The 12547-nt window shown below is 30.6% G+C and overlaps 2 protein-coding genes and 1 long non-coding RNA gene across 5 annotated transcripts; all 3 read right to left on the reverse strand.

Annotated features, from left to right (window-relative positions):
• Window positions 1–346: 346 nt before the first annotated feature.
• Window positions 347–1301, reverse strand: LOC108838388 (transcription factor ORG2-like). The gene is made up of 2 exons (XM_018611336.2): window positions 934–1301; window positions 347–790 (listed from the first exon to the last, which is right to left on the reverse strand). Exons 1-2 carry the CDS (start codon window positions 1243–1245, stop codon window positions 347–349), a joined length of 756 nt encoding a protein of 251 aa, XP_018466838.2. The 5' UTR covers window positions 1246–1301.
• Window positions 1302–5621: 4320 nt separating this feature from the next.
• On the reverse strand, window positions 5622–8684 carry LOC108861717 (uncharacterized). Of its 3 annotated transcripts, none has more exons than XR_001950890.2 (7): window positions 8428–8684; window positions 8181–8314; window positions 7600–8086; window positions 6834–7010; window positions 6646–6708; window positions 6193–6243; window positions 5622–6103 (listed from the first exon to the last, which is right to left on the reverse strand). It is a non-coding gene; the product is annotated as an uncharacterized LOC108861717 (long non-coding RNA). The 3 variants fall into 3 exon arrangements; XR_001950889.2 differs by having other exon boundaries at window positions 7600–8053; window positions 8142–8314; window positions 8428–8683; XR_001950888.2 differs by having other exon boundaries at window positions 7600–8314.
• Window positions 8685–9576: 892 nt separating this feature from the next.
• LOC108861719 (transcription factor ORG2-like) lies at window positions 9577–11111 on the reverse strand. Its single transcript, XM_018635654.2, has 2 exons — window positions 10775–11111; window positions 9577–10020 (listed from the first exon to the last, which is right to left on the reverse strand). The coding sequence occupies exons 1-2, from the start codon at window positions 11084–11086 to the stop codon at window positions 9577–9579; spliced, it is 756 nt and encodes a 251-aa protein (XP_018491156.2). The 5' UTR covers window positions 11087–11111.
• Between the last annotated feature and the right edge of the window lie 1436 nt (window positions 11112–12547).

Consider the following 12547-nt stretch of genomic DNA (forward strand, 5'->3'; position numbering starts at 1 on the left):
AGTGTGATAATTATGTTTATATACAATAACTTTCTTCTAAAATAATTATCTGCCGCAATACTTTATAAGACCAATTTCCCTTATAATATTCCCAAGGGCGGTAATAAATATCCAACATTATTTTTTGGTTACTTTTGCAATCTAATGCGTACTTCTTCTTCTTTTTGTCAACACACCGAATCTTCTAAACACACTCTTTTATCTTTTCTCATTTTCTTACTAAAACATCAAAATCAACTAATATATTCCTGTAAAGTTGTAAACTAATAAAAGTGAAATTTATAAACAAAGTGAAAGTTATTGTATTGAAAGGATGACACAATTTAAACGAAACAATAACAAATTATCATTTAAACGACTTCCCACATTTCTCATACAAGTACAAAACCCTTTGACTTAACTCTTCGGAAATTAGCTTGTAATTATCAATCTTGTCCACTTGAAGATGCAAAGTATAAAAGACTCGTTCTCCCCGAGAACTTGAAGATGAAATATCCACGAGAACAAACCCATCATCTTCTAATCCATTCAGCACATTACATATCGAAAGATTCATAATCTTGGACGATGAGATTTGGACCATCACTTCGTTGTCTCTAAGCATAGTTGCAAAAACGGTGGAGACATAACTAGCAACCACCTTTGGTTGCGACTTAACGTAACGTTCTCTTTGACCCGATACTCGTGCCAAGAGGTCTTCCTTCTTTTGGTTTAGCATCTTCACTTGCCCTTGCAGCTCCGGTATGTACTGCACGCTCCGTGAAATCGTCTGAGGAATACTTAGCTTCTTCTGCAATAAAAGAAAGCCAAAAGAAAATAAAAAAGGGTTAATAACATATTCTTCTTCTCTTTTTCAAAAAGAAACATATTCTTCTTCTCAATAGTACTAAACTAAGTATTGCTAATTGGCTTTGATAGGAAACGTGTACGTACCGACTCATCAGAGCCAGGAAGACATGAACTAAGAGATTCGAACAAATAGTTGATTTTCTTGCGACGGTTACGCTCATTAGCATTGTGATTAAGCTTCTTGATCATGACCAAATCGTTGTCTGTTCCATTTCCCTCCGACGGAACAGAAACCCCTAAGCTGGTCTGGTGATGAACCACTTCATACGTCTTCGGCACTGGAAAATCAAGAAACGTGCCGTTGCTATGGTTATCTCCGATAATGTTGTAGCTCTCGTACTCTCCCATCGACGCCAACTGAAAGTTTGGGAATAATGAAGTGTCCAATGCATGCATTTTGTTGATTAAAGACAAATTTTTAGCTTTTTCTCTTGATGCTATTTTAGTTGGGATGGTACGGAACTACTGATGGAGTATTAATGACCTGCGAGACCTGCGACATATATATATTAACAAACATTTAATACGAAAATTATGATGAGGAATCTTATGTTTGTAATTGTAAGCATATACTTCAAGCATATACCACACGCGAATCTCATTTGATAAGATAATTAAGTTGGTATCTGAGGCTCGTATTTTATTTATCGATAAAACTAATTGAATTTTGTAAAAACTAATAGTTTTCCTTATAAATAACCGAATACTACTTGTATTATCTTATTTGATAAAACTTTACTCTTTAATTATAAGTTATCAATATTAATACGAAAATTCACATATATTTTAATATAGTTTATTTTAAAATAAAATATAAAATGTAAATATTTATATTAATATTAGCATATTATAAATTATAATCAATGTATTTTAACTTACTAGAAACTAATTAGTTAATATTTAAATTATTTAATCGCATGGTAGGTTATGTATATAATAACGGAATTATAATTTTTGGTTATTTATTCATTCTATCAAACATAAAAATATTTAGATTATTATGGGAAGGGTTATATCTTTTTGATTATAAAATATAAGATTCAAACTTAGACCAATAGAGACGATTTTAAAAATAGATTAAACTATTTTATTTATAAAAACTTAATATTTCAAAATCAATTTGAGTAACCTTTTACATAATTATATTTTTAGGATTTCAATTTAATCGTACAAATATTAGAAACACACACACACATATATATATAGATATATATTATTCTGTAGAAATAGAAATATTCTAAATTAATAAAGTATATATTAATAGGGCAAATCTCATAACCCAAGCATATTTCGTTAAAAAAAAACTTATTACCCTTACTTTATTAGATGCATAAATATAAATAATTATGTAAATAAATAAAAATATATAATTATTTTTGAAAATATGTTTCTTATTTCCAACCATTTTTATTTTATTTTCGAATTTGTTTTCAGTTTATTTTAAATCTGAAAAAAAATCAAAACTATTTTTAAAATTATTATTTTAAATATTTTTTTAATAAATATTAAATCCCACCCCTAAAACCTCACCCCTCAAATATAAACTCTAAATTATATTAGTTAGTCCTAGATGTATAAATGTATTTTTACCTTTTTATGAAATATTTAAGTCATTTTGACCATTGTGTGCTATATTTATGATAAACAATTAGTATAGAATCTCTCATATTAATTTTAATTATATTATATCACTTTTGCAACTTCTAATTTATCTATTTTTAAGATATATATTTTAGAAGTTATGAACATAGTTTGGGCTCAAACCTTACAGACCAGTGAATATATCACTGATATATCAAATATTGTTTTACGGATTGTCCAAACATCGAATTTAACGTCACAAAATAAACTTAATTAGTTTTTATTCACAAATTTAATATTGAAAACCTAAACATTAACAAATATATTAAAATATACATTATTTTATTATTTAAAGTTTAAATATTAGAATTGAGTCTATTTATTTATTTGTTGACCCACTGAACAATAAAAGCATCTCACTGAAATAGTATTTCAGAAAAATGTCAGCTCGTTAGTTCTTATATCAACAACGGTGGGTGATCTATCATGTATATGCACTATCGATCTAGGGTCAACTTTATGTAATCTCTATCCAATCATTACCCTTAACACAAGTAAGCAAATTATGTTGCTCTGATTCAGATATATATCAGACTAATATTTCAAGTCCAAAATTTACCCACATTTTCCAATATTTGTTCATCCACATTTTCTTCCTCATCCGCCACATTATACGTATATTCCCTCTTCTTTTAACCTTTGACAAGCTATATCTTATTCACTTTCAAAGAAAATATATAAAACCTACATAAAATAATCAATATTGATGTCCATTTGTCTGTTCGGCTGTTCCGATGCAAGACAACAAACTTCTCAGAATTTGCTTACTTTTCCCCCCGACTAAAGAGAATTCGACGAGTTCTCATGTCTCTATATCTCTCTAGCATATGATTAAATCCTTCCCAAACAGCCTTGAATGCAAAAGGTGCTGATTTTATTTACCATTTGTAAAACAAAGCCTGTTATCAATATCAAAGCATAGGAGAATATTCTCAAAATCTGTGAACTCTTCTACAACGTTTGTAGACTGTTTGCTTTGAGTTCTGTATATATAAAAGAACATGTTGAACATAAACAAAAACATATATTTTAAGTGTTTCTGAACTCTGACGTGCTGTACGACTTTTTTTATATAACTATCACTATTGTTTAAAAGATGTTTCTGAGAATTTAAACAAGTGGTGGTAGCCTAGTGGCGCTTGAGGGAATTAAGAAATCCAATAAAGTGAATTCGAGTTCAAACTCCACCGGCCACACGGATATGAGTTATTGCTTTCGACTCATTTGAATGCCCAGGAGAGGGTCTATCTGTGGGCTGTACCTCCAACCGAGAATTAGACTTGTATCGTCATTGATCCGGGTTTAACTTCTTTAGTTTACAAACAAAAAATGTTTTTGAGAATTTTTATTATTAAAAAGTTGCGTGTTGTACGACTTTTTGTTTTGTACGACATAAGGTAAAAGAGATATTTTGGCAACGTAACTCGACACATGCCAGACAGGCAGAGTCTATGGACCACAATGGTAAAGAACCATGCATTAAAAATACACTTTATAATACTCCCTCTGTTTCATTATAAGTGTCGTTTTAAATTTATGCACACGGATTAAGAAAGCATTTAACTTTGCATATTTTCAATATAAAAATATCATTACCGATACAATTCAACCAATAGAAAAATAGAATAGAAAATAAAGTTAATAAATTTTGCATTGAAACTCTAAAACGACACTTATTTTGCAACGAAAAAAATTCTCTAAAACGACACTTAATATGAAACGGAGGGAATAAATAATTAGAATTCAGATACTGAATGGGACTCAGCCTCAAGCAATTGGTGTAGGTTTTGCTCCAAAAAAAAAGTTGTAGGCTCGTGGAAATCAGGTGGAAGAAGCTTCGGGTAAATACTTCCAATGTTGTAAGCATATACTGTACTTCAGCAAGTTTCATGTTTTTTTTTTTTTGCTAGAAAGCAAGTTTCATGTTGCAGGTACATACACGCATTTTATTTATTTGTTGACCTCGAAACAATAAAAGTACATTCACTGGATTAATATATTAACTCTTAGGTTTTAATTCAATTAACAACAGTTGTTGATCTATCATGTAAAGGCACTATCGATCTAAGAGTAAATCCGACTAGAAAGCTTAGTCCATCAAGTATTCAACTAGGACAAGACTCAACCCAGCAAGTGAATTTGTTTCAAGGAAGAAACGATAATTATATTACATATAGATAAAATTACAGTAACATTATCAATAATCTCTTTGTTGCAAGTTTTATTTATAAATTATAGTGTTCAGGAGGGGGTAATGATTACAGAACCAACAATATTGGTTAGTTTTGCAACCTAATGCCTGCTTCTTTACTAATACTAGAACCTTTCCCGGGCTACGCCCGGGTTATTTCCATAAGTTTTAAGTAAATATTAATTAATATATTATTCTATGTAAGTATATATATATACATGTATAATATTACTGCATTGCAAAATAAAATAATATGATTTTTGATTTATTTAAAACTAAACTTTATTGTTTTAATATATAAAATATATGTCAAATAGAAATAACAAAAAATAATTAAGTCTTAAATATAATTTGATTTCTCACTCTACCTATTTGAGTTGTCACTATAAAAACTGTTAGATTCATAAATTATTTAAATAGTTTTTGGTTTTCTGTTCAATTATGAGTTTCCATTTCTTATATGCGGTTTTATAAATTGTATTTTTTTTTATGTCTGAATTTTCATTATACCCTCTGTTTTATACTTCCTTTGTATCATTTTAAAAGGTTTTTATGGTTTTTGCACCAAGATTAAGAAAACACAAAAGTTTATGTATTTTATTTTGGTTATATAAAATAATATTAAATTAAATTAATTTAACCAATAAAAAATAGTATTTTATAATTGATCACAAATTTCAAACTACATTTATCTAGAACTAAAAGAACATCACTTACTTTGGAATAAAATTGAAATCCTTAAACACATTATAGTGATACAGTAGGAGTATTAATTATTATCACTCTAAACTTCAAATTTTGTGTCATTTTAGGTGTCTTTTATATCTTCAATATAGATACTTATTCAGTTTATTCATATTCTTTTCTTTTTCATATTCTCTTACTTCATTACTTATCAAATACAGACAAAATAGTATATTAGTTAGGGTTATAACAAAAATGTAGTTTTTAATATGTGTGAGATAACTTTAAACGACATATAAAATAAAACAAATGAAGTATGATTTTAGAAAATCTATATGGATCTAATGCTCAACATCCGACAAATATGACATTTTATATGTTGAGCTGCACTTAAAAATATATTCATTAAAACGAAATCAAAGAACTACAACTTGCTCTGGCAAGATTCAGAAAGTGAGCCTGATTCTGAAAGTCATCAGTCTTGGCAAAGATTTTTACCTAGAACACGTTAGTGCCCATCTCAAATCAATTAAGAGAGTTTCCAATACTTGAAAACCGATAAATCCAACAAAGTTGAACCGGACAGAGAAACCAGGTGTGACATCCAAAGTCTCGTAGAAGAGTCTTGCGCTTTCCGTCTGAGTTGTTCCTCTGCAAATCTGTAACAAACTCGCATTTTCTTCTTCACCTTTCTCCCTTTGCTCCAGAAACGCTTTCTCCAGGAATTTTGCCACACTCCTGTATAATCCATAATCAGAAAATCTGGATTTTTCTGTGAAATTATGGGCAACTAAGGAAACTGAGATCAAAGGTGTGAATCTACCAACCTTGTTCCTGCTGACCATGTCTCCGCTAATCAGATAAGGGTTTAGCAACGACTGGGTTAAAACAAAAATAAGGGTTTAGCAAGTTGTCGCTAGAACCTTGTATCATTTATTTACTTTTAAAAATAATTTAAACAAATGCTAACACATGACGCAGTATTTCTAATCTAAAGTAACATTTGAGATTCTAAAATTTCTCTATAACACTTACCAACTTATTGCCAGGAATTTCTTCTCTATAAGATTAATGTGTAAAATTTTATAAACTCAGAGGAAAACAAACCCATAGGCATGAATGCATGATTCCACATGGGTTTAGGTAGAAGACTACAAAAACCTTGAGGGAGATATAACTTAAACACTATAGTTTGGTCTGCCACCTTATATAAGCAGGAGAGTCTTCAATGTGGAAACAAAAACTTCAAAAAAAAAACTGTCTAGTAAAAACTGATTTACCTTCTGGAACCCACGCTAAGATTCAAAGAGAGCTTTGACAATTCCATGTATGGATGCATTCAGCTACAAAAAATAAGCATGTGATATCTTTAATGATCACATTCACCCCGACACCATAATTAAACTGTAAAGTTAGAAGGAACAGAAATGAATGTAAAACTCAAGATATACTGTTCTTGGAAACTCACCAGCCCCTACTTGTGAGCATCCACGACAGAGAAAAGTAGCAATAAATTTGTTGTCCTTGCATGTGTGTATTTACTCTCAGCGGTGAATGAGAAGGGTCAAATGAATCATATATAAAAGTTGTCTTCCTCGTAGATTCCACATCTTTTGCACTTTGGTCCGTCACGTTGGATTAGTGGCTGAAAATATCAAAGCAAAAACAGATATCTAAAAGACAGTAATGATAATGATCATAACATTTAGAAATAAGCCACACTGTTCTTTCTAGTCGCCTTTTACAAAGTATCAATGCAGTAAGAAAACATCAATCCTAAAGACATTAGACAATATCTAAGAAGAGGTAACTATTTTACACTGGTTCAAGATTAAACTAAACATTAAATATGTCGGAAAGTCTTGCTAACTAAAGTTATGATATTCAACAGCATAGTTAGAAGCGAAAATCAGCGAGAACCAGCTGTCTCACCCTCACGATTGATTTACATTTTGAAAGAAAAACAGGAACCTGCCAAGATTCTTGGCCTTTGAAATCGTTAGACACATTCATTATTTTCACATAATGAACACCGTTTTGTTCTCTCCCTTGCATTGTAATCAGACTATAGGCTTAGTTGAGAACCACTCGTTAATAATAATAATAAAATGAAGTCTACGTTCTCTGGCGGCTTAAGAACTTTTCAGAACACGACAGCTTCAACCCCAAGCAAAAAACAAACTATAAAAAAAACAACAAAACACAGACTTCACAAAACTGAGTTCTCCTCCTACCTTTAATTCTTAACCAAAATGGATAACGTCATCACCAAGAAATTCACGGCGATGTTCAATCACCGGCGGTTAAACCACTCATGATCATCACTCTTCACAGAATCTGCAGCCTCAGTCATATCTCTCATCGTTTTCACGATCTTCATCGTCTCTCATGTACTGGTTAGAGACTTCACAGAGGTTGTGACGATAGAGATCAAGACAGTTGTTCCTTGCTTACCTCTGAGGTCAGAGAGAGAGCAAAGTAACTATACGTTCACAGTCAAGGAGGATAACAATCTTCACGTTCTCGACGTTTTTGGAGGCAGAGACGTGTCGGGGAAGTTTCAGCAGAGAGTAACAGAGTTTCTGAGAGAAGATTGCGAAGTCTACTTCATGATGACGTGGATCTCTCCCGCGGTTATGTTCGGTAAGAGAGAGGTTCATGCGAGCCATCACATTTCAATTCGAAACTCTGTCGTCCTCAAAAAGCGGAGTAATTCAAAATCTGAAAGGAAGTGATCAGATCAAAATTCTTACAAACAGTGAGACTATTTCCTTACCTGTGAACGACCCGAGGAAGATAATACATATTACGAAACCTCGAGATTCCCAAGCCGTAGGGAATTTGTATCGGAACAACGTAAAGGAGGAGATGTACGCAAGCGACTTCTGTTGCTGTCAAGTATGAGTAGTAGTTGGAGCTCCTGTAGATTTTGTCCATCGATTAGCTAATCTGCGTATTTGGACGGTGTTAATGTTTGTCTCAGCTATAAGTCGGATAATTGAATCTAACACCTACAGGGAGAGAGAATAATACATTACCAACAAACTATATATTAGATTTACCTTATAGATCGGCTCTCCTGTTGCAGTTCTCATTGAACTATTTCATCGAATGAAATCTGAATCCAGCTCTATCTTCTTCTGTGGAGGCTGCAGGTTTAGGTTGATGTAAAAGGCTTTATATAGGAAGAAAAACAAAGGAGGTGAAACGAAATCATGAAGAAAGTAGTAAAGAACATATTGAATCGATTTGAGTGATCGTGGTAACGGCGAATTTCTGAGAGTTAAACAATGAAGACGAAGTGTAAAGGTCATGGACGATCAAGCTTGGAAGGAAAAGGCTTAACATGGGCCATTTCGAAATTTAGAAGCCCATATGAATGACCAAATTTGTTGTCGACAGAGCAATGCTGACATGGATAAATAACTTCTCTCTGATTGGCTAATTTAATCATCCAACGTGGATACTCTCTCCTTTGAGATTATTTGCCTTTTAATATAGTATTGATATCTTCACGATCAACCGATAACCAACGAATTCTCATCAATCATGTATTTAATGATTCGTAATTATATTTATTTTCAAAAAAAAAATTAGCACTTTTAAAGTAAGAATCAAAATCTAGTTAAGTTTTAAATGGTAGAACCATCTAATAAATATACAAATGTCAATTGCTCACTTGACTCTTCTAAACACACTCTTTTATCTTTTTCATTTTCTTAGAGTTTCTATATATATATCCCTAAATTTCTTAACTTGGAATTCTAAACTAATTATTATTAATATTTTATAATGTTTAATTAGATTTATGTAACACATACTTATTTAAATATTCTTTATATTTCAGTTTTGGTAGTATTAGAAATTTAGTAGTATTAATAATCACTAAACTCTATAAATCCCAATGTTAATGTATTTTTGATATACTGTATTTTTAAAACTGGTATCCAACTTAATGTCTTTCAAGCAATTTTTCAAATTTTTATTGGGTATCTACCAATGAAAATGTTTTTATTACACCAAAACTCAATCTTCTGTTATCAAAAAATATTTTACATCAATTAAAATCGAAGTCTAGATGAAGCCTGAAATTTATTAGTAATTATCGATCACTAGCTTCGACCAAAAACAGAAACAACTCGACTACAATTCTACAACGCTTTAGCCAAGAATGATATATCTATAGAAAAGAACGACACAATAACAAATTATCATTTAGATGAGTATCCACATTCCTCATACAAGTACAGGATCCTTAGACTTAGCTCTTCGCAAACTAGCTTGTAATTATCAATCTTGTCCACTTGGAGATGCAAAGTGTAGAAGAGTCGTTCTCCTCGAGAACTCAAAGATGAAACATCCAAGATAACAAACCCATCTTCATCTAGTCCACTCAACACATTGTATATGGAAAATTTATGAATCTTGGACGATGAGATTTGTACCATCACTTCGTTGTCTCTAAGCTTAGTCGCAAAAACGGTGGAAACATAACTAGTAATCACCTTTGGTTGCGCCTTAACGTAACGTTCTTTTTGACACGACAGTCGCACCAAGATGTCTTCCTTCTTTTGTATTAGCTTATTCACTTGCTCTTTCAGCTCCGTTATGTACTGCACGCTCCGAGAAACCGTCTTAGGAATACTTAGCTTCTTCTGCAAGAAGGCAAAAATAAAAGAAAAAAGGTTGATAAGATATTAATATATTATTGTTCTAAATGATGCCAAATATACAGCCTAATCATATTGTTAGTTCGTTTTGAAATGAAACGTAGTAATCAGATGACATATGAGAGCAACAGATCCTTGCCTACAAAAGGAAAATTTAAACATTGGCTTAGTTTTATTTGTAAGACTTAAATTAAAGGGCCTATATATATTAAAATATCAATTAATTGGTAATTTTATTTGATACGTTACTCTGATTTGAAACTAAATTACAATAAATACTTTGGAACTTCTTCTTATTATAATATTCAATTTTAAAATAAGTTATTTACAACTATATCTACTTCTATGACAAGATCTAAATTCTTGCATTTTTTTCTTTGTATATTATTGTTTATTAGTTTTATAATTTATGTAGTGTGATAAAAAATATATATATTTGAACATATATCATCATTCATATCTTCGGAATTAATTTCACCGTTGTCTATTATTCTATTTATCTTAAAATGAAAGTAAACTTTGTTATAAAATCAGAATAAATTTATATCAAAAACTAAATTTGTAACATTTTATTTTATTAGAAAAACATTAAAATAAAATTTGCAAAATTTTCAAATATTTATTTCACAACTTTGTATTATTTTATTATAACTTTTTGTAAAATATAAAGAGATACTATTTTTATTTAGTCTAGGGCATTAAAAATTCTTGTCACGGCTCTGCAGAGTAAGCTACTTACCAGCTCATCAGAGTCTGGAAGACATGAACGAAGAGATGAGAACAGAGAGTTGATTTTCTTGCGACGGTTACGCTCATTAGCATTGTGATTAAGCTTCTTGATCACGACCGAATTGTTGCCTATTCCGTTTCCCTCCGACGAAACAGAATCCACTAAGCTGGTCTGATGATGAACCACTCCATACATATTCGGTACCGGAAAATCAAGAAACGTGCCGTTGTTATGGTTATCTCTGACAATGTTATAGCTCTCGTACTCTCCCGTCGACTCCCGCCCAAAGTTTGGGGAAAATGTATGGCGCAATGCATGCATTTTTGCTTGATTAAAGACAAATGTTTAGATAATTTTTCTCTTAAAGCTGTTTTGGTTGGGATTATCCTGAACCATAGGTGTAATATTATTGACCTGCGACATATATATAGATAGTAGGATGGACTGACTAAATAAACAAATCAATCTATGTTGTCAAATCATTAACAAACTATGCATATTATAAGTCTTTTTGAAGTGCTATACAACGTAATACGTACTATAGGGAACAATCTCATGTTTGTAAGCAAAGCATATACCCAATAAAACATATCATTTGGTAAGGTGATATCTGTGGCAGGTTGTTGATTTCCTGAGCCAGTTTGAAAAAGTACCCAAAAACGAGTTGAATTTTCTAAGCCAAATAATTCATTAGGAATAGACATTCATTCTGATTCATAATAAGTGATGTTTTGCCATTTTTTTAATTTCATTTTAGACTAAAAAATATTAAATACAATATTTATATATTCAATCCTTATGACATTTAATTTATATTCTGCAGTATGTGCTACAATTGGTTCAATAACTCTTATGTAGCTAATAAATTATATTTCATCTAAAATAAAATAATGAAATTTTATCAATTTGAGCACAAAGTTTTAATCTTTCTTAGTGCTGTTATTACATTTTTTGAACTACATCACTACCATTCGCACATTTTTTTGTCAACACCATTTTTCTTGACTTTAAACTTACAATTCAATTATAAATAGTCAAACAATTCATCAGTGATATGTATAGAAATTATGTATTCCTTATTTTTATAGTTTTTCAGCAATTATATAGAAATCGCTGAAATCAGAAGAAAAAAAACAATAAATACCGTTATATTTTACATTAAAACAATTTCGTAAATTTACAATTAGGTTTATATTTATTATTTTTCATAAAAGAAAATTTTTAAAACTCAAAGGTATTAACAGCTTTGCTACTATATCACTTAGAGATGTATTCCACAAATTTGCAGATTATTTTCAGGTAGAAGAGTGTTGTATAAATATATTACAAAAACCAACAATGTTTGTAACTAATGTCACCAGATGACCTTTTAAATCTTTTGATCCTGACTTAGAGTTCATACTCACTTCATCATCAAATGAAGTGTTATAAAAAGATCTAGGAATAATCACTTTACCATCACAAAAATACTTAATATATGTTTAAAAAGTTGACTAATATTTTGGTTAATAAGCTTTCTTATAAAGTTGACATTTTAATTGTGTGGTTATTTATTAATGTTCATGGATTTATATGTTGTTTTCACTAATTATTTTTAGATCTGTATCGCTTTCTCTTGAATTTTAATTAAATTACCTTGCTTAATTATTGACTTATATTTCAGGTCAATCAATTTACTTTTATGTTTGATTATTTATAATAGATATATTTTGGCTAGATAGTTCCTTTATAAATTGACTTATTGTAAATTTATGTTGTTGTGTGTTCATCAACTTATATTTT

This window comes from Raphanus sativus, chromosome 5 (genome assembly GCF_000801105.2).
Source record: "Raphanus sativus cultivar WK10039 chromosome 5, ASM80110v3, whole genome shotgun sequence".
Taxonomy (NCBI): domain Eukaryota; kingdom Viridiplantae; phylum Streptophyta; class Magnoliopsida; order Brassicales; family Brassicaceae; genus Raphanus; species Raphanus sativus.